At 39.8% G+C, this 22,667-nt stretch overlaps 2 protein-coding genes across 4 annotated transcripts in view; one reads left to right on the forward strand and one right to left on the reverse strand.

The window, feature by feature from the left end:
* Nucleotides 1-22,667, forward strand: part of LOC122540996 (protein FAM227B-like) — a 297,628-nt gene that overhangs the window by 136,739 nt on the left and 138,222 nt on the right. The gene's annotated exons all lie outside the window — the stretch shown is intronic.
* The window catches only part of fgf7 (fibroblast growth factor 7), a 92,411-nt gene that overhangs the window by 6,769 nt on the left and 62,975 nt on the right, over nt 1-22,667 (reverse strand). For both annotated transcript variants that reach the window (XM_043677421.1, XM_043677422.1), the window contains one exon: nt 10,031-10,134. In XM_043677421.1, the coding sequence (XP_043533356.1) occupies nt 10,031-10,134 (104 nt within the window). The remainder of the gene's footprint in view (nt 1-10,030; nt 10,135-22,667) is intronic.

The raw sequence follows: 22,667 nt of genomic DNA on the forward strand, positions 1-22,667 counted from the left end.
CTTTCACTCCTTCTAGAATTGATAAAACCTTCTCCTTACTAACCTCGATCCTTTCTAGTCTAATATCCCATATTTCATTCTTCTCCTCTACAATAATTTCCTTTTCCTGAGTGAAAACACGAGAGATATTTATTTAGCACCTCTCTGATCTCCACAGGGTCCACACACAACTTCTCACTTCTGTCTTTGTCTGGCCCTATTCCTACCCTAGTCATCTTTCTATTCCGCACATATCTATAGAAAGCTTCAGGGTTCTTTTTTATTCTACCTGCTAAAGACTGCTCATGTCTTCTCCTTGCTCTTCTTAACTCTGTCTTTAAATCCTTCCTAATTAATCTGTAACTATCTATCGCCTTATTTGAGCCGTCTCATCTCAACATCATATAAGCCTCCTCCTTCCACTTAACAAGAGATGTAATTTCTTTAGTAAACCACAGGTAACTTACCTTATCACTTCCTCCCTGCCTGGCAGGGACTTAGCTGTCAAGGACATGCAATATCTGTTCCTAAAACCAACTCCACATTTCAATTGTCCCCATCCCCTGCATTTTACTACCTCGTTCTATGCATCCTAAGTCTTCCCTAATCGCATTATAATTGCCCTTCCCTCATTTATAACTCTTGTCCTGTGACATGTACCTATCCCTTTCCATCGGTAAACTAAATGTAACCGAATTATGGTCAGTCTCTCCAAAGTGCTCACCCACCACTAAATCAAACACGTGGCCTGGTTCATTACCAAGCACCAGATCCAGTGTGGCCTCCCCTCTTGTCAGCCCTTTGACATACTGTGTCAGGAAACCCTCCTGCACACATTGGACAAAAACTGATCCATCCTACGTACTAGAGTTACAGCATTTCCAGCCAATGTTGGGGAAGTCAAAGTCCCCCATAATGACCACCCTGTTCCTTTCATTCCTACTCAGAATTGGTAGACAATAGACAATAGGTGGTGGAGTAGGCCATTCGGCCCTTTGAGCCAGCACCACCATTCCTTATGATCATGGCTGATCATCCACAATCAGTATCCTGTTCCTGCCTTATCCCCATAACCCTTGATTCCACTACCTTTAAGACCTCTATCCATCTCTTTCTTGAAAGTATTCAGAGACTTGGCCTCCACTGCCTCTAGGGCAGAGCATTCCATATGTCCACCACTCTCTGGGTGAAGAGGTTTCTCCTCAACTCTGTTCTAAATGGCCTATCCGTTATTTTTAAACTGTATCCTCTGGTTCTGGACTCACTCATCAGCGGAAACATACTTCCTGACTCCAGAATGACCAATCCTTTAATAATCTTATACGTGTCAAATCAGATCCCCTCTCATCCTTCTAAGCATAAGTGTATACAAGCCCAGTCGCTCCAATCTTTCAACATATGATAGTCCCGCCATTCCGGGAATTGACCTTGTGAACCTACACTGCACTCCTCAATAGCCAGAATGTCCTTTCTCAAATTTGGAGGCTAAAACTGCACACAGTACTCCAGTTGCAGTCTCACCAGGGCCCTGTGCAGCTGCAGAAGGACCTCTTTGCTCCTATACTCAATTATTCTTGTTATGAAGGCCAGCATGCCATTAGCTTTCTTCACTACCTGCTGTACCTACATGCTTGTGTTCATTGAATGATGTACAAGAACACATAGATCTCGTTGAATTTCCCCTTTACCTAACTTGACTCCATTTAGATAGTAATCTGCCTTCCTGTTCTTGCTACCAAAGTGGATAACCACACACTTATCCAAATTAAACTGCATTTGCCATGCATCCGTCCACTCACCTAGCCTGTTTAAGTCACCCTGTATTCTCCTAATATCCTCCTCACATTTCACCCTGCCACCCAGCTTTGTGTCATCAGCAAATTTGCTAATATTACTTTTAATACCTTCATCTATATCATTAATGTATATTGTAAACAGCTGCGGTCCCAGCACCAAGCCTTGTGGTATCCCACTGGTCACCGCCTGCCGTTCCGAAAGGGACCCGTTTATCACTATTCTTTGCTTCCTGTCAGCCAGCCAATTTTCAATCCAAGTCAGTATTTTTCCCCCAGGACCATGTGCCATAAGTTTGCTCACTAATCTCCTATGTGGGACTTTATCAAAGGCTTTCTGAAAGTCTAGGTACACTACATCCACTGGCTCTCCCTTGTCCATCTTCATAGTTACATCCTCAAAAAATTCCAGAAGATTAGTCAAGCATGATTTCCCCTTCGTAAATCCATGCTGACTCTGACCTATCCTGTTACTGCTATCCAAATAAGCCATAATTTCATCTTTTATAATTGACTCCAGCATCTTTCCCACCACTGACATCAGGCTAACCAGTCTATAAGTCCCTGTGTTCTCTCTCCCTCCTTTCTTGAAAAGTGGGACAACATTAGCCATCCTCCAATCTGCAGGAACTGCATCCACGATTTCTAGAGCCACCTCCATTAAGTATCCTGGGATGCTGACCATCAGGTCCCAGGGATTAATCAGCATTCAGACCTAACAGTCTATCCAACACCATTTCCTGCCTGATATAAATTCCCTTTAGTTCATCCATTGCCCCAGGTCCTTCATCCACTATTACACCTGGGAGATTGCTTGTGTCTTCCCCAGTGAAAACAGATCCAAAGTACCTGTTCAACTCTTCTGCATTTCCTTGTTCCCCATAATAAATTCATCTGTTTCTGATTTCAAGGGCCAAATTTTAGTCTTAACCATTTTTTTTCTTTTCACATACCTAAGAAAGCTTTACTATCCTCCTTTGCATTTTTGGCCAGTTTGCCTTCCTACCTCATTTTTTCTTCACATATTTCCTTTTTAGTTATCCTCTGTTGTTCTTTAAAAGTTTCCTAGTCCTCCATCTTCCCACTCATCTTTGCTATGTTTTACTTCTTCCTTTTTAATTTTATACAGTCCTTAATTTCCCTCGTCAGCCATGGCTGCCCCTGCCTCCCCTTAGGATCTTTCTTCCTCTTTGGAATAAACTGATCCTGCATCTTCTGCATTATATCCAGAAATACCTGCCATTGTTGTTCCACTGCCATCTCTGCTGGGTATTAAACCATTGAACTTTGGTCAGCTCCTCCCTCATAGCTCCATAGCTCCTTTTGTTCAACTGCAATTCTGACACGTCCAATTCTCCCTTCTCCTTCTCAAATTGCAGATTAAAACTTATCATATTATGGTCACTATCTCCTAATGGCTCCTTTACTTTGAGGTCCCTGATCAAATCCGGTTCGTTGCACAACACTAGATCCAGAATTGCCTTCTCACTGGAAGGCTCCAGTACAAGCTCTTCTAAGAATCCATCTCAGAGGCACTCCACAAACTCCATTTCTTGGGGTCCAGTACCATCCTGATTCTCCCATGTAGTAATACCTTTGCGACAGGCCAATTTCAACTCCTTATTCAACTTACACCTTACATCCAGACTACTGTTTGGGGGTCTGTAGATAACTCCCATTAGGGTCTTTCTTCCCTTCGAATTTCTCAGCTCTATCCGTACTGACTACATTGCCTGATTCTGTGTCCCCCCTCGCAAGGGACTGAATATCATTCCTTGCCATCGGGGCCAACCCACCCCCTCTGCCCGTCAGTCTGCCCTTTTGATAGCACGTATAGCCTTGAATATTCATTTCCCAGGCCCTGTCCACTTGAAGCCACATCTCAGTTATTCCCACAACATTGTACTGCCAATTTCCAACTGAGCCTCAAGCTCATCCACCTTATTTCTTATGCTTCGTGCATTCATATATAATATTTTTAATTTGTTACTCCCCTCACCCTTCCTGTCAATCCCTATTTCACTTGACCATACTGTATGGGCCCCTCTTGAGTTTTCTGCTCCATTGATTTTGTTGCCTTTCTTAACTTCTCTTATTCTCACTTTCCCTTTAACTTCCTTCTTGAATTTCCAGTTTGTCCCCTTCTCTCCCCCCAACTAATTAGTTTAAACACATCTGTGTTGCTGTGCCAAACCTGCCTGCCAGAATGCTGGTTCCCCACTTATTAAGGTGCAACCCTTCCCTCTTGTATAATTTATCCTTACCGCAAAACATACCCCAGTGATCCAAGAATTTAAATCCTTACTTCCTGCACCATTTCCTCAGTCATACATTCAAGTCCATTATCTCCATTTCCCTGCCCTCTCCAGCCTGAGGAACTGGAAGCAAACCGGAGATAACCACCTGGAAGTCCTGCTTTTCAGCCTTCTTCAGAGTTCTCTGAAGTCCCACTGGAGAATGTCCCTCCTCTTCTTCCCGACATCATTTGTGCCGACATGCAGCACCATCTCTGGCTCTTCACCTTCACCCTTGAGGATTCCCTGCACTCTGTTGGTGAGCTCCTAGATCCTGGCACCAGGAAGGCAACACATCATCCTCAAATCCCGCCTGTTGCCGCAGAAACCCCTTTCAGTCCCTCTCACTATGGAGTCCCCTATTACCACGGCTCTGCAAGATGTCTGACTTCTCAGCTCTGCCTCTATAGCAATTGTCGATTGGCAGACCTGTCCGCCTCTCGGACTGGCAATGTCGTCTCTCTCGACAGTTTCCAAGAGAGTCATCCTGTTCACGAGAGGTACTTCCTCCAGGGTCTCTTGTACATGAATCATCTCTTCCTTCCTCATCATCATCTCCCTTCTCTCTTCCGATATGGTCAGTGTAATGACCTCGCTGAAGGTCCTGTCTAGAAAATTCTTGTTCTCTTGGATGAGCCTGAGGTCATCTAGTTCTTTCTTCAATGCTGCAACATGCTCCTACAGAAGCTGAATGTGTACAAACTTTCCACAGCTATAGGAGCTAGCAACACCATCAGTGTTTCTGACCACACCTACTTAAATAGCACTCATTAACCTTCCCAACAGCCTCTGTGCTCCGATCTCACTTCCGCCCAGCACACGCCACACTCTGCTGCAAAAAAAAGACCGCTGGCTTCAAGGTAAATACTTAAATACCACTCACTAACGTGCCCAACAGCTTCTGTGCTCCGACCTCACTTCCGCCCAGCTCCCGCCACTCTCTGTTGCAAAAAATGGCCGATCCTCTCCTCCATATCCTTGGAATTCTGCGGAGGCCTATAAAAAACTCCCAGCAGGGTGACCGCTCCTTTCCTTTTTCTAACCTCAGCCCATACCACCTCAGTAGATGAGTCCTCATCAAAAATTCTTTCAGCCACCAGTATACTGTCCTAACCTAATCAAAACACCAAATACATCTATAATCAGAGTCTGTCTGGATTTAGCAGTACTCTAGGCAAACTTTGAGCCATTCCGTCTCCCACTTGAGGATACCTCAAGATGTAAATGCTCTGGCTTCCATTGCCTGTCCACCACTCTTAATTGTACAGGAAATGTACCCTCTGGCTAATAATTGGTAAGTTGAAGCAAAATCATTGTCAGATAACTTCCTATGACACAGTGCAAACTCGATTTACACTAGATCCTGTCTCAAGATTCACGTTGGTGACTTTTCATCAGAATATCGGGCTAGGTCTGGGTGGGATACAGTTAAGAGGGTTGGTGTGGACCTGTTGGGCCGAATGGCCTGTTTCCACACTCTGGGGATTCTGTAAACAAAAATATTTGCATAAGGAGAAAAATGAGAACAGGTGTAAAAGTTTGAGTATTTTGGTAGCATGATACCCATACTTCTAAACTGAAAAAATTTGTAGGAATAACTTAATGAAGCATAGAAAGGGCCATAGAGATGGGAAAGAGAAAATTAGGATCAGGTTGCTTGCAATTTTAATTTTCTCTTCCAGTCCTAATCTGCCCTGTCTGTCCTTCACCTCCTATATGGTTGAAATGAAGATCAATCCATGCTAGAGAAACTGCATGTCAATTTATGGTTAGGTAATTTATAATCTTCTGGACATAACATTGATTTCAACAACATAAGCACTGATCCCATGATTTCTTTTTAGATTTAATTAATGTATTGGTAATGGTACTGATTTTACTGTTATGATTTTCAGCTCTTCTAGACTATTTTTATTCATTCATGGGATGTTGGCATTGCTGCTGAGGCCAGTGTTTATTGCCCATCCCCAATTGTCATGGAGAAGATGATGATGAGCTGCCTTCTTGAATTGCTACCTTAGCATTTGCGAAGTAGGATTAGGCAGAATGTTTCTACCAACTTAGACATAATGAGCTGAACAGCACCTTTCTGAGTCATATATTTTCTACACTTTAACGAAACAATTGCCAATGAATACCATTTGTCTAGACACCTAATACCAACCATCCTGAAAGCCTAAATAAGTATCAAGTACCATCTTATTCTCTTACAAACACCACATATACCTGATGCTTACTGCCTACTGCTCCCACTGGATCAGCGATGGGTGGGAGGAGTTGGATGGCACACCCACTCTGGGCCCGTTGAATCCTTTAAGTGCCTCATTAGAGGCCTTCACCTATCACCCCTATGATTTTTATCACTGTGGGGAATAGGAACTAGGTTTTATCTGGTGGCATCGTGGCCACACCAAATGAGCATGCCTCCTGTTTGGATGCCCTCTGCCCTTGGGAAGCTACTTGTCCGAGGTATTTATACTCTTCTGCTTTCTCCGTCATCTCCCCAACTCCCTCACTGCCCCCAGTCTGTCTCACTGAAGCCGATACAGCAGGATTCATGACTCCTTCCCTTTGATTGACTAGCAGCTATTGCTAGAAAAAAAAGCGATAAGGTAGGGGAAAAAATGAAACATGAGGGTAAGCTAGCTAGTAATATGAAAGAGTATCGCAGGAGTATTTTTAGATACATAAAAGGTAAGAGTAGACATTGGATAGCTGGAAAATGAGGTTGGTGAAGTAGTAACGGAGAAAAAAGAGATGGTGAAAGAACTGAATAGGTACTTTATATCAGTTTTCATGGTGGAGGATACCAGTAGTATACTAGAACTTCAAGGGAGTCAAGAGACAGAGGTAAGTGCAGTGACCATCACTAAGGAGAAGGAGCTGGAGAAGCTGAAATATCTGAAGGTGGATAAATCACTCAGACTGGATGGACTACATCTCAAGGTTCTGAAGGAGATAGCTGATGAATGTGAGGGCATTGGTGGTGATCTTTCAGGAATCACTGGAGTCAGGGAGAGTCCCAGAGGACTGGAAATGGCTAATGTCACACCCCTGTTTAAGAAGGGAGGGAGATAGAAGATGGGAAATTATAGACCAATTAGTCTGACTCTGACATTGGTAAGATTTGAACAGAAGATGAACTCTTATTTCAGTAATTTCTTTTTATCCTTATTGTGCCTCAAAATGGTGCCAGATTCTGGCAACAAAACATTTTTCACTGCATCTTTAAGATATATGTCACAATAAATAAATCATTCATCCATTCAGAAGGCAGAGAATGGGGATAAAGTGATATTTTTCAAGATGTCAGCAGGGATCAGTGAAGGGACCACAATTAGTCACATGATACATTAATGATAACCATTATGCATTAACATTGTTGCTGAGTTTGCAGAAGCCACAAAGATAGGTGGTTGGGCAGGTAGTGTTGAGGAAGCAGAAAGTCTGCAAAAGGACTTGGACAGGTTAGTAGAGTGTGCAAAGAAGTGGCAGATGGCATACAATGTGAGAAAGAATAGACTATTTTCTCCATGGGGAAAGGCATTAGAAATCTGAAGCACAAAGGAACTGATGAGGCCTAGTTCAGGATTCATCTAAGGTTAGCATACAGACCTAGTGAGCAGTTTGGAAAGCAAATACAATGTTAGTATTCATTTTAAGAAGAGCTGAAATGCACTACTGAGTCTGTATATGGTTTTGGTCAGACTGCATTTCAAATATTGTGAGCAGTTTTGGGCCCTGTGTCCAAGGAAGAATGTGCTGGCCTTGGAGGGGTTAAAAATGTGTTGCTGGAAAAGCGCAGCAGGTCAGGCAGCATCAAAGGAACAGGAGAATCAACATTTCAAGCATAAGCTCTTTGGTCCAGAGGAGGTGTACAAGAATGATCCCAGGAATGAAAGGCTTGTCATATGAGGAACGGTTGAGAACCCTGGGTATGTACACGAAGAGTTTAGAAGGCTGGGAAGGGATCTCATTGAAACTTAGAGTACTGAGAGGCCTGGACAGAGTGGGCATGGAGAAGATGTTTCCACAAGTAGGAGGGACAAGGAGTCGAAGACATGGCCTTAAAGTTAAGGGATGACCCTTTAAAGCTGAGATGAAGAGGAATTTCTTCAGTCCAGATGGAGGTAAATTTGTGAAACTCATTGCCGCCAAGGGCTGTCGAGGCCAAGTCATTAAGTATCTTAAGTGACACAGATAGGTTTGGAATTAGTAAGGGGATCAAAGTTACGAGGAGAAGGAAGGAGGATCCAGTCAAGATATATATCAGCCACAGTTGATTGGTGGAGCAGTCTTGATGGGCTGAATGGACTAATTCTGCTCTTGTGTCTTAAGATCTTTAGTCTTATGCAATGAGGTGGAGGACTTAATGTGAGCCAACTAACAAGCGATGGTCATTAAATGGCTGTGCCAGCATCATGATAAAATGCAACCCTCCATTCCATCTACTATGTTTTTGTATACTTGTTTAACCATCCAAATTTCTTTGCATAAAAGCAAATTACTGTGGATGCTGGAATCTGAAACCAAAAAAAGAGAAAATACTGGAAAATCTCAGCAAGTCTGGCAGCATCTGTAAGAAGAGAAAAGAGTTGATTTTTCGAGTCTAACTGACCCTTTGTCAGTTTCCCCAACTAACTTTGTATCATCAGTAAACCTGAATACATTACATTTTGACCCTAATAATACCATTTCTCCATGGGACTTAGAGTCATAGAGTCATAGAGATATACAGCACAGAAATAGACCATTCGGTCCAACTTGTCCATGTTGACCAGACATCCTAAATAAATCTAGTTCCATTTGCCTATATTTGGCCCATATCCCTTTGAACCTTTAAGATTAGATTAGATTAGATTCCTTACAGTATGGAAACAGGCCATTTGGCACAAAAAATCTACACTGACCCTCCAAAGAGTAATCTACTCAGACCCATTCCCCTACCCTATATTTACCCCTGACTAACACAGGGCAATTTAGCAAGGCCAATTCACCTAACCTGCACATCATTGGATTGTGGGAAGAAACTGGAGCACCCAGAGGAAACCCACGCAGACACAGGGAGAATGTGCAAATTCCACACAGACAGTCACCCGAGGTGGGAATCGAACCCATATCCCTGGCACATGTGAGGCAGCAGTGCTAACCACTGAGTCACCCTTCCTATTCATATACCAATTCAGATGTCTTTTAAATGTTATAATCGTACCAGCCTCTACCACTTCCTCCTATTTGCTTGTTCCACACAGGACCATCTTCTGTGTGAAAAATTGCCCTTTAGGTCCTTGTTAAATCTTTCCCCTCTCACCTATGCCCTCTAGTTTTGGACTCCCCACCTCAGGGAAAAGACCTTGGGTATTCATCCAATGCATGCCCCTCATGATTTTATAAATCTCTATATGGTCACCCCTTAGCCTCCAACGCTCCAGGGAAAACAGCCCCAGCCTATTGAACCTCTCCCTATAGTTCAAACCCACCCAACCCTGGCAGCATTCTTGTAAAACTTTTCTGAACCCTTTTAAGCATCGCAGCATTCTTCCTCCAGCAAGAAACCAGGATTCCAACAGTGGCCTAACCAACATCCTGTACAGCCGCACCATGACCTCCCAACTCCTATACTCTGCACTGACCAATGAAAGCAAGTATACCAAATGCCTTTTTCACTATCCTATCTACGTGCAAGTCCACTTTGAAGAAACAATGAACCTGCACTCCAAGGTCTCTTTGTTCAGCAACACTCCCCAGCACCCTACCATTAAGTGTATAAAGTCCTGCCCTGATTTGTCTTTCCAAAATGCAGCACCTTACATTTATCTAAATTATATTCCCATCTGTTACTCATCATATTGACCCATCTTATCAAGATTCCGTTCCTATTGAAGGAAATTAATATTGAAGAGCCATAAAATATATTCTTAAACTGATAACTAAATAAGCACTATGTTTTGTGTTCAGGCTTACCTTGCCATATAATTTTCCAGATTTGTTCATTGCTAGGAAGTAGTCACTTTCTATACCTCGAATAGCAACAACTCCAACGGCCACAGTTCTGATTTCCAAAATACCTGTAATAGATTACAGTGCTATCTTTAACCAATTTGCACACTACAATTTGCATTATGCATGATGGAAGGAAGACCACTTTAGTTGTTAATCAGTATCAGCTCATAAGTTTTGATGCGGAGTTATTACACTTTATGATACCTTATCAAAGAACCATCGGCAAACACAATTCCATATGTGCATGGCAGATTCTGAATTTACAGAGCAACCATAATTATGGTCTCTTTGCTGACCTTTGTTTTCAGATTATGTTCTTATGGAATGATTAAAAATAAATTGTTATCCCACAGTTTGTTCTTGAAGAAGTCTAATAAATATATGATGTCAGGACACCTCTGACCCTGACCTCATATCACGTATGTTTCATGTGAAAGAAACAGCTCCACCTCGTATGAGCAGAAATTATGATGTGTTGTATATATGGTGCAGACAGTGTAACTTTTTAAATTAAAATGTTGGTACCTAGATGAAAAACACTCATTCTGTAAATGACATCTCAGTCAAAGATGATGTGAATTATAGAAATAAATGAATTGAATAATTTGAATTGTGAATGTGAAGGTTGTATTGCTACTGACAGTAAAATACAGTGTATTCATTTGAAGAAATATATTTGGTAAGAAATCAATATATCCTTTGTGAATCTGTCGAATTCACTACCCAGTGCGGTAGATGCTGGGATATTGAGTAACTTTAAGGAGGTGATAGACAGAGAGAGTTAATGTTTTGACATCAGAAACCCTTTTTCAGAACAGGAGAGGAAGAGGAGATGATGGTAATGTTAATGGTCTAGTAATCCAAATTCAATTTCAGCTCAATAGTAACCCCAGGATGTTGACAATAGAGGTTTCAGAGATGATAATGCCATTGAACATCATGGAGAGATATTGTATTTTGTCTCATTATGATTGCTAATTGTTTGGCACTTTGGCGGCTTCAATTATACTTGTCACTTGGCCCAAATATGAAAGTTATTCAGGTCTTGCTGCATATAGACATGGACCATATCAGCATGATAAAAGCTAAGAATGGTGCTGAATGTTATGTATTCAACTTTTGATGGAGAGAAGGTAATTGATGAATACTATCCTGAGAAACTCCTTCAGTGATGTTCTGGGACTGAGATGACTGACCTCCAACAAGCATAAACGTTATCTTTTGTCCTTGGTATGACTTGAGCCAGAGGAGAACTTTTCTCCTAATTCACATTGACTCCAGTTTTCCTACACCAGTCAAATGTGCCTTGATGTCAAGGGCAGTTATTGTCACTTCATTTCTTGAGTTCAACTCTTCTGTTTTCCCAGCAGAATCCAAATTAAGTGTTAGCAAGTAGGTTATTGCTAAGCAAGTCCCAATTGATAGCATGAATGTCAACACGTGCCACAACTTTACTGATGATCAAGAGGAGAATGATAGTAGGATAATTGGCCAGATTGGATTTGTCATAGCTTTTGTGGGCAATTTTCCAAATTGCTGGGTCAATGCCAGTGTTACAGCTGTACTACAACTGGCTAAGAACATAGCCAGTTCTGAAGCATACATCTTCAGTTCTATTGCTGGAATATTATTATTTTATAAAGCTTTTGCAGCATCCAATGCTTTTTAACATTTATTGATATCATGTGGAATTAATCAAACTGGTTGAAAACTGACATTGTAATGTTGGGGACTTCAAGGCGAGGCAAGTTAGATTGTACTTGGCAATTTTCGCTGACGATGGTTTGAAATGCTGCAGCCTTGTCGTTTATACATATGTGCTGGGTTCTCCCATCGTTAACAATGGAGATATTTTTGGTTTCTTCTCTTGCAGTTGTTTGTTTAATTGTTCACCATCATTCATGGCTGCATGTGGCAAATCTGAAGAGCTTAGATTTGATTTCTGAATTGTGGAATTGCTTAGCTCTGTTTATTGCATGCAGCTTGCACCTTTTGGCATCCATGTGGTTCTGTGCTGTAGCTTCACCAGGCTGGTGCTGGGATGCCATCCTGCACCTTTCATTTAACCAAGGTTTATCTATTGGCTTGGTGATAATGGTAAAGTGAGGCACACTGTGAGGTTAAATACAGTTCTGCTGCTGCTGAAGTCTTTTAGTGCCTCATGGATATCTCGTTTTGAATAGTTAAATCTTTTCAAATTTCTGTCCCATTGATGCACAGTGTACTGCCACAAACACAGTAGAGGGTATCCTCAGTGTGTGGACAGAACTTCATTTTCACATATTGTTCTCACTCTTACAGTGAAATTGAAAGACACCACCGTCCCAAAGGACCATTGACTGCTTTCTCATTAGATAGAGAGGGAGAGTGGCAATGCGTTCAACCTGAGAGTCATCTATGCCTCAGGTGAGAGGCAAGGTTAAAAAAATGGAGCCTTCCAACCAACTGAGCTACTCAATAGTACGTTGTAGACAGTTGGATCTGCTACACATGGATTGATGAGGATAAGATTGAGTAGGTTTTTCCATTTTGTTATTACTCTCACCACCTGTTCCAGATGCAGTTTAACAGTGTTGTCCTTTAGGGCTAGGTCAGTCGTGGCACTGTTTAGCCACTCTTGGTGATGGACATTGAAGTCTCTCACCCAGAGTTCGTTCTAGATCCTTGCCATCCTCAATGCTAAAGGAAGACCCTGACATAGTTGAAAGAGAGTAATTTTGGCTTTTCAATTTGCACTTGATTCAAATCCATATCTAAAAAAGTACCTTGCCAATCCATGAAATGTACTGACTTTTTTCAGCCTTATTCTATTTTTCCTGTTTATTGGATACAACAAAGGAGTAATTCAATCTAATTCTGCAGAGTGAATCCTACATTCCAAGAATATTTGAGTAATGCCCAATGCTGTATGGACTAGATCAGCAGGTCTGGCAGCACCTATGAACAGAAGTCAGTGTTAACATTTCGGGTCCAGTCACTGTTCCTCAGAACTCAAGAGTCACCAGACCCAAAACGTTAACTCTGATTTCTCTGCATCGATGCTGCCTGACCTGCTGAGTTTTTCCAATAATTTTTGTTTTTGTTTCTGAGTTACAGCATCCATAGTTCTTTTGGTTTTTATTTAGTATTTAACTCACTGCCTCATCTCTTCTAGGCATGCCCAACCTGAAGTTCTTCTCCTCTGTCCAATGGGATTTCCATTCCAATCTTTTTTTCTTGTCTACCATCATGAATTTCACTGTCGTTTTCACAGCTACATCACATTTCTCAGTGACTGCCTCCGACTCAGATTCACTCCAGTTCTGAGGAGGGGTCACCAGTCCTGAAACATTAACTCTGACTTCTCCTCACAGATGCTGCCAGACCTGCTGAGATTTTCCAACAATTTGTGTTTTTGTTGTTACTTGGACTTAGATGGTATGCAGACATCTTATCCAGATTGCTGTTCTTAGGTCCCTTGTGTATAACTATAAAGGCACCTAATATTTGTTGAAGGTCCTGCTCTGAAATTTGTCAGAAACTTAATGGAACATCTATGGGTATGCTACATTCAGTTTATTAATCACTACTTTTGTATCTCACCAGTAACCCTTTAAGAGACTAGTAGAATTCAACAGACACATTTGCTTGCATATCAAACCAAGATGTTGCTTTCTATTGTAACAACTTGTTTTATTTTCATAGTTTAGTTTTGTATAAATTTCTGATTCTATTTTTGGATAACTTTTCTCTGATCTATTGCTATCTTTGACACTTCTGTGATTAGTTTTCAGTTGTCTCCTGTCTAGGATTGAAAGTCAGGCCTTTAACATCATGATATGTAACACAACTTTATATATTTTAGTATCAGCCTTGTGGTGCTTCTGTCCTCCTAATCCAGGACCCGTTTATCTCCTGTGCGTCTCAGGAACCATAACGTTTTTTAAAAATGTATTCATGGGATGTGTGTGCCTCTGGCTGGGCCAGCATTTAGTGCCCACTCCTAATTTCCCAGAGAGCAGTTAAGTGTCAGTCACATTGCTGTAGGTCTGGAGCCACATGGAGGCCAGACTAGGTAAGGATGGCAGTTTCTTTCCCTAAAAGACATTAGTGAACTAGATAAGTTTTCTGACTATCAACAATAGTTTCAGGGTCATCATTTGACTCTTAATTTCAGATTGTTATTGAATTCAAATTCCGCCATTTTACACAAATGAGTTCAAGCCAGAATTCCAGAGTTTGATTGTTGACTTTGTCTAAATGTTACAGTCATGGTTAATTTTGTTGCTTTGCATTGGTTAAAGATTCTAAGACTTATAGCTCTATTGACATTTTTCTTTTCTCATGCAGTACTTTTCATTTGTTTGTATTAAATATTATTTGCAAACAGTCCATTCAATTATTTTAACCAGCTGATTTGGCAATTTCCAAATTTCCTCCTCTAATTCTATTGCACCTTTTAGTTTAATATTGTCTGTAAATTCAACCATTTTACATTCTAATTTAAATCAATGAATTAGATTCAAACAATAGTTGTCCCAGCACTGAGCCTGAGGCACCCTATCAAGTATCCATAAACCTGACATGAATTCTTTAATAGTAATGTTGTTTTCAAAGCTTCAACAAATTTCTTATCCGTTTCTACGATTTATCCCAAATCCCCATAATGTTAAGCATAAGTAGGTTTTTGTGTGAAAATTTATCAAATGCCATTTCAGCATGTAAGTATATTTTTGTAAGGCTCAATTATTCAAAAGCAGCAAATTGTGAAAAATTACTGATTATTTATGTGGAAAATTCTATAAATATCAACACTAAAATGTATTCACAAAGATTAACTGTCCAGTTCCAAAATAATTATAGAGTGCTTTCTTCATTACGATGATTGTAATGAACTTCTTTCACTTTGTGTTATTGATAGGATAATCACTATATCCCTCTCAGCAACATGCTGGGTAGATTGCTAAATCTTAAAGAGGAATGATTAAGATTTCACTTTATAAATTAGCTTTCAAGTTTAATTAACTGCGCCTCTGTACTTCACATTTCATAGCCTTAAGATAGTGTGAGTAGACTGTTGTCCAGAAACCCGCTGTCAAAGATCATTAACTGCACATTTGATCTTACTTCAGACTGTTACCATACTTTCAGTCTGGTCTCTGCATATTTTCTCACCATCTGTAATGATCTCTTTCATTTACCAGACAAGGGAATGTGATAATTCTCTTAGCCATTCTCTATTTTAACATTGGAATGTAGAAGACTGCAAAAGATCATTGTGGTGGATCTAGTTGGCTGCAAAGTTCAAAATATCTCAAACTAGTCTTTAATTTCTATTGTGATAGTTCAATAGATTCAATTAGGCCAATACATTATATATCATAATCACAATCTTCCAATATAATATGAATGCTCATGTTTAGAAAATAAGTAACAATTAGTTTAAGCAAGGTATAACTTATAATAAAGGCATTACAAACTTTGGATGATATCCAATTTAGAGCAATTAGACTATAATCCAAACATGACACTTCTAAATTTTGCTTGATTTTATAAAATAGACTAAATGTTATGCCAGCAGAAAATATCCTTATGAAAATATCCTTGACTATATTGAAATTATTGATGATCCTTCTTAACTGCATGGACACTGGATCAAAACTTCTTCACTATTCTTCACTATATTAATTGCGTTAGTCACCAGAGATCAGGTATATAATGCACTGCACACTAGAGCAGATTACTATGGTATACATTTGTTTCCATATACTTGGTGTACATTGAAAGAATAATGAAAATAATTTCCTTATTTACCAGCTTATTAAATCCCAGCCTCAGATGTAATGGACTGTTTCCAGTCTACTAGAGGCTGTAAAATCCAAGGAAAAGTTAAAATAGTGATAAAATATGCATTTGCGGTCAGTACTTTACAGAACATGGATATCCATGCCATGAAATACCACTAATGTTTTACTATCAGAATACATTTAAGTACAAAACCTAACTTTCATAATTTAATGATTGGGTAAATATAAACACAAATATAATGATAGTGAGCGTTAATTTTAAAGCAAGGATCTTTCATCCTTCTAGCTCAACTCTTTTAATTGTGTGAGAAATGTATAATCTGCATACAACATAGTTTTAAGTACCAAGAGTTCATTAGGTTTAAAATAAACTGGAAAAGGCCATCTTCATGTTACATTAAAAAATCAGGACACATAATTTTTCTGAGCAAATCAATTGCCCTTGCAGTAATAGTTTTATTTACTTGAAAGTAAGAATTCCACCCTTTCTTAGAATGGAATTCTGTCCTAGAGTGCGGCTAGTTGATCTGATGACCCACAGCTCTGTTGTCCTAGCAATGTCAGGCTGAGAATGGTGGCCACTGCTGGATCTAGAGACAAACATGGAGTGTAAAGTAGTCACTGGTCACCAAACTAGCATTTAATTTGCATTATAGGTGCATAATAGAAGGGAGCCATTAAACTAAAGATGGTTGTCTTCATTTTAGATGTTTCCGTTAATTTGGACAGAACATGGTGTACATATTAGAACTTAAGAACTTAGAAGGAGTACAGCATTCTGTAGCAGGAATAATCCCCAAAATTCAAGGCAATAAATGTTATTTTATTATTCTTCCTTTAATCACTCACATGCATATATTGCAGAAAACTAACTGGGATGCTTTACCTATTTTATAAAAGGTGTATTCTAACACATTTTCTTCTGTTTTTATTGATTTATCTGAACAAAAATTGCAATCAGTTATTTACAAACCCAATGCTTCAAAACAATTCAGTGTTACTAAATACTTCTGCAGCATGCAACAGCGAAGTTACATCCAACCAGTGTCAGAACCACTATAGATGCAGGTATTGGTAGTACTGACTTACAAGGTAGATAACAAAGCATGAGTGAGCAATAGCAGTTGAAGATACAGAAGAAAAAAAGATACAAGTTAGTGAGAACACCAGGCTGCATTTGTCCTCAATTTCAGTTCCCTGGCACCACAGGGTCGATATTTAAATGAAGCAGACAAATGTCATGTAAGCACCAAAGCATAATTACCAAGCTTAATTTAGCCATTACAGGGTGTTGTAAATGTTTCAGCAAGAATTCATCTGTCTTCTCATCTTTGTCTTGCACTCTTTTGACTGTAAATAGATTTTGTCTTCTTTATGAGGTCCAAAGTTAGGATCATCTGATGGTATAGATGGGATCTTGAAGATTCCAATGCAGCTATAATTTTAGACATGTCCAATTTATTGAAACATCTAAAGTGCTTTTTTTTATTAACTATGTTAGCCGTGCTTCCTGTTATATTCCTTTTGAGCAAAAGAACACATTACTGCTGCAATGCAAGCATTCGTGACCTTATAGATTTAAGAAATCATGAAGGGCGTAGATAGGGTAAATAGACAAAGTCTTTTCTCAAGGGTGGGGGAATCCAAAACTAGAGAGCATTGGTTTAAGGTAAGAGAGGAAAGATTTAAAAGGGATCTAAGGGGTAGCTTTTTCACGCAGAGGGTGGTTCGTGTTTGGGATGAGCTGCCAGAGGAAGTGATAATGGCTGGTACAATTACAACATTTAAAAGGGCATCTGGATGAGTACGTGAATAAGAAAGGTCGGAGGAATATGGACCAAATGCTGGCAAATGGGACTAGATTTATTTAGGAAAGCTGATCGGCATGGACAGGTTAGACTGAACAGTTTATTTCTGTGCTGTACATCTCTACGACTCTGTAACTCTAAGTTTTAATCATTGCCTATATACTGTCATGCATTTTTAATGAAGTTAGCTAGACTTTCCTAGCCAACTCCCTATTATGTATTTGTAATTTCATTTGTTTAAATTTAGGGCCCTAGTTTTGGAGTGGAATATTTCACCTACCACCCTAATGAAGAATTCTATTATGTTATGGTCACTTTTTTTCCTAAAGGACCTCTCACAACTAAATTATTAGTTAACTCCTTCTTATTGCACTAAACCAAATCAAAGGTAGCCTGTTCCCAAGTTGGTTCCTCAACATACTGGTCTAAAAAAACATCTTGTACATAACTTCAGGAATTCATCCACTATAGTATTACTGTTAGTGTGATTTGTCCAGTCCACATGTGAATTAAAATCACCTGTGATTACTGCATCATTCTCATAGCCTGTATCTCTAATTTACAGTTTAATGCCATCTTTTGCCCATTTAATGACCTCATCATTTATGCTGAGAAGACCTATAGTCAACTCCTAGTAAAGTTTTCGATCCCTTGTTGCTTATCCCCACCTAGATTGATTCTGCACCTAGATTTCCTACACCAATATCCTTTCTCACTACTGCACTGAATCTACTTTCACTGACAATGCTACCCAACTTCTGTTTCTGTTTTGACTGTTCTTCTTAAAGGTTGATTACCCTTGGGTGTGCAGTTCCCAGCCTTGGTCATTCCTCAGCACTGTCTCCATAATAGCAATCAAATCGTACCCATTAACAACTATGAATGCTGTAAATGCAGCCTCTTTATTGTAAATATACCATGCATTGAGACACAGTACTTTTAGATGTGCCATTTTGACACATTCTTTGTATTTCAGCACTCTTGCCTTCCACTTTTACTTTGTACTTTTCTATATTTCATTTCCATCTTTGTTTACCTCAATCTTGTCTACCTACTTAGGTTTCTATTTCCATTTACAGGTCAATTAAATGTATCATAAATCCAAGGGTTGCAGATTTCCTGATATAGCCCCAGGCCCTATAAAATTTCAGACAAGTCAAGGTGGGCAGGTAGCTGGAGGGAAGTCCTGTTGCTGTATTTTAAGTACCTACTTTGCCTTCAAACCTGGCGGTGAGGGGACAAAATATGCCCACTGTCTGGGAAACAATCACTCACCTCTGATTTTCTGTGAGTTGCCAATAGTGGCCAGAGGCTGGTTTCACCATCTAATTAAGAAACGTGCACAGCTCTCAAAGCTGGAGGGCCAGTAGGAAGACTTGCAGCTTGAAAGCAGCTAAATGGAGGTGCCCTGTCTCCATTTTGTTCAAATTTAAAGTGGGAAAAAAGTCCTTTGCTGCCATACCACCATTATGGCGGTGTCCCGCTCTCATAGCACCTGTTGCTGCTGCATCCTAGGCAAGCCTTTAAGCCTGCCTGAAGTGCTGGCCTTTCAGGCAGCTAAACTATTTCCTGCCAACCTGTTGGGACCTGGTGGCTGACTGGAAAATCTTAATTGATTTCCTTGAATAGATACAGGCTACCTGCCGCTTGAAGACAAGAAGCATTTCCACCACCCACCTCTTCCGTATTGCCTCTAAAATATCTGGCATATGATGGAGAATATTTTAGTGCTTGCCCACCTTTGTTCCCAACTCTAATGTAGCACTTACGATGTTCATCAATTAATTCAAATGCATAGACTAAGGTAGTGGTTGGAATGTTAAGATCACAAAGTTTGACTTTATCATACTAAGTGATTCCCAAACTGCAGAAAAAATAGGATCTGCAATTAATCAAAGGTAGACCTAAAAGATCAACTATTTGAATTCAAATTTAGAAACTATATTGCTCAGTTTTCCTTGCTGGGTATATTTTAGTTTATTAATTACTAAAATGTTTGTGACATTGAACAAATTACTTTATTCATTTAAGAAATAAATGTGTAATATGGAGAAGGTTGTACCTAAAATACATGCTTGAACTTTGAGTGATGGAATTTCAAATACCTTTACTCCCTACTGTGTAGCTTACAACACCGAAAGAACACTGCTTCAAGCTTGCAGATAACTTATAAATGCATAGTGCTGATTACTTGCAGAGATGTCTCAATGCACTTTTTATGGCAACAAATAAATAGTGGACATTGAGTAAAGGGAAAGGAAGTCAATGAGGATCTGGAGCAGTATAACCATGATCGAAGCAGGATTGAACACGTAAGTGGAAGTAGCAAAATGGTGATGTTGGAGGAGAGAACCTGAACCAACCTTGACGAAATGATAGAGAGGGAAGAAAATTAGAATTAAGCTACTATTGGAATGAGGGAGGATAGGCACCGAGGAAGTACTTGAAAGTGAGGACAAGAATTATAAATTTATGCCATGCAGCAGAGGAAATCTTGAGAGAGAAAATGCTGGAAAATCTCAGCAGGTCTGGCAGCATCTGTGAGGAGAGCAAAGAGCTGATGTTTCGAGTCTAACTGACCCTTTAGACGTTTCGAGTTAGACTCGAAACGTCAGCTCTTTGTTGTATTACAGGTGCTGCCAGACCTGCTGAGATTTTCCAGCATTTTCTCTTTTGGTTTCAGATTCCAGCATCCGCAGTAATCTGCTTTTAAAACTTGAGAGAGCTTGATGAGGACGTGTGATGAAGATGTTAGCTTTAAGTATAGGTGAAGATAATATGACTAATGTTTTGAATGGTAGAATTGGAAAGAAAATATTTAAGAACTGGAAAAATATTGGAGAAGTGGATAAGTATACATAAGGACTTCAATGTGAAGACTTGTTTTCTGTAACAGGACATAAAACTTTTAACAAAACCAGGTTTAGAACAGCCAATGATATTGGTGATCACATATTGAAATCTTAAGGGGCTTCTGTTTCTGGGGAATGGAATATGATTATTCCAAACTAATTATTGAAAATGGACATTCCATAGGAATCAGAAGATTTTTTTAATTAACGTTATTCTCTACATTTGAAGTGACCCACAGTGATTTAAGGAAACTTCAATACAGGTACATATTTTAGAACTATTGGACAAATCATTAAACTTGCTGACATGGGTGTTGCTATTGTTATTTTGTTAAACAACGTATACTTTATTACAGACTAAACAGCAACTCAAGTCATCTTGTCATCAAGACACGGACAGCATTCAAGTTGGGTAGATAAGTGTCAGGTATTCTTTTCACCAGACTAATGTCAACCAAGTACCATTCCAACAAGATAGAATCTAACTATCTTGCTTTGATTTTTAAAAAATCTGTTCATGGGATGTGGGCATAACCGACTAGACCACCATTTATTGTCCATCCCTAATTATCCAGAGAGCACTTAATAGTCATCTACATTGCTATGGATCTGAAGTCTCATTAGGCCAGAGCAGGTAAGGATTGCAGATTTCCTTCTCTCATTAATGAACCTGATAAGTTTTTACAACATTCAACAGTGGTTACATGATCACCATTAGATTAGCTTTTCATTCCAGATTTTTATTGAATTAAGGTTTCCCCATCTGCCATGTGATATTCAAGCCCATGTCCCCAAAACCGTAGATTGGAATTCTAGATGGTTAGATCAGTGACATTGGCACTTTGCTAACACCTACCTCGAAATAACATTACCATCACTGAATCCCTGCCCAGTCAAAATCCTGGGGGGCTCCCATCAACCGGAAACTGAACTGAACCAGTTATGTAAACACTGTGGCTACGAGAGACTGGGAATTTTGCAACAACATGCACAATAAAGCAGCCTATTTGAGTGATGTCCCATCTTTCATCTTAAAAATTCATTCCCTTCAGCACTGACACGCAGCAGTAGTGTGTACCAAACAAAAGATGTACTGCAACAGTTTGTCAAGCCTCCTATGAAAACACCTTCCAATCCCATGACTTTTAGCACCCAGAAGGACAAGGAAAGCAGATGCATGCAATTCTCTTCCAAGCCCCACACCATTTGGAGTGTTATTAGGTAAAACTTCTGCAACTCCCTTCTTAGCAACACTGGGGCTGTTCCTACATCATATGGACTGTAGCAGTTCTAATACACAGCTCAACATCACCTTGTCAAAGGCCCACATCCTGTGAAAGAGGAAATTTGAAAAATTAGAACATCAAACCATCTTTTCCAGATTATTGTCATCTCTTCCATAGATCATCGCTCTGCAGCTTGTACCCTCATAATCTGCTAACCCGATATAACTTGCTTCTACATCCTGGCCAAGATCATAAACAGGGCTGCTTTAGTAGACTCATCATTTCAGCTTGTTCTTGATATACAGAACTGCTTTCTTTGTAAAGTAATTTTACTTTCTCTTCCCATGTTTTCTGTTCTCCCCCATCTACATCCATGACTCTCCCTACTCTACTTAAAAAGTTTCTTCCCATACTCACCCACCCCAATACTACTCAACTCCCTCGACCATACTCTAGGGTCTTCACAACATCAGCAGGACTAAGGGGCTGGATATTATGAGGAGCAATGTGTGAATTTTAGGCTGTATCCCAGATGGGAGCAGCCCTCAATAGACCAGCATGAATATCGAAGTAAATACAGCACAATTAACCTAAGTTTATATGCAAGAAGGGGGTTCTTGTGGCAAAGTGACAGTATTCCTACCTCTGGGCTTGAAGGTTTGGATTCAGTCCCATCTGCTCCCGAGGTATATTGCAACATGTTTGAACAAGATGTTTAAAAATACCTACATGTTGAAAGGAATCTATTGGTACCATAAGCAATGATTTCCACAGTATTGCAGAATTTGCATTTTCTGAAATGTTGTAGACTGTAAATCAGCCACCAACAATTTCAGTTCCATTGCAGTATTCAGAGTTTGCCACATGTGAGACCACAGGATCTGGACCATGATATCTAACTGTGGATGCTGTCTGACCTACTGACT

Source organism: Chiloscyllium plagiosum, chromosome 36 (genome assembly GCF_004010195.1).
Source record: "Chiloscyllium plagiosum isolate BGI_BamShark_2017 chromosome 36, ASM401019v2, whole genome shotgun sequence".
NCBI classification, from domain to species: Eukaryota; Metazoa; Chordata; class Chondrichthyes; order Orectolobiformes; family Hemiscylliidae; genus Chiloscyllium; species Chiloscyllium plagiosum.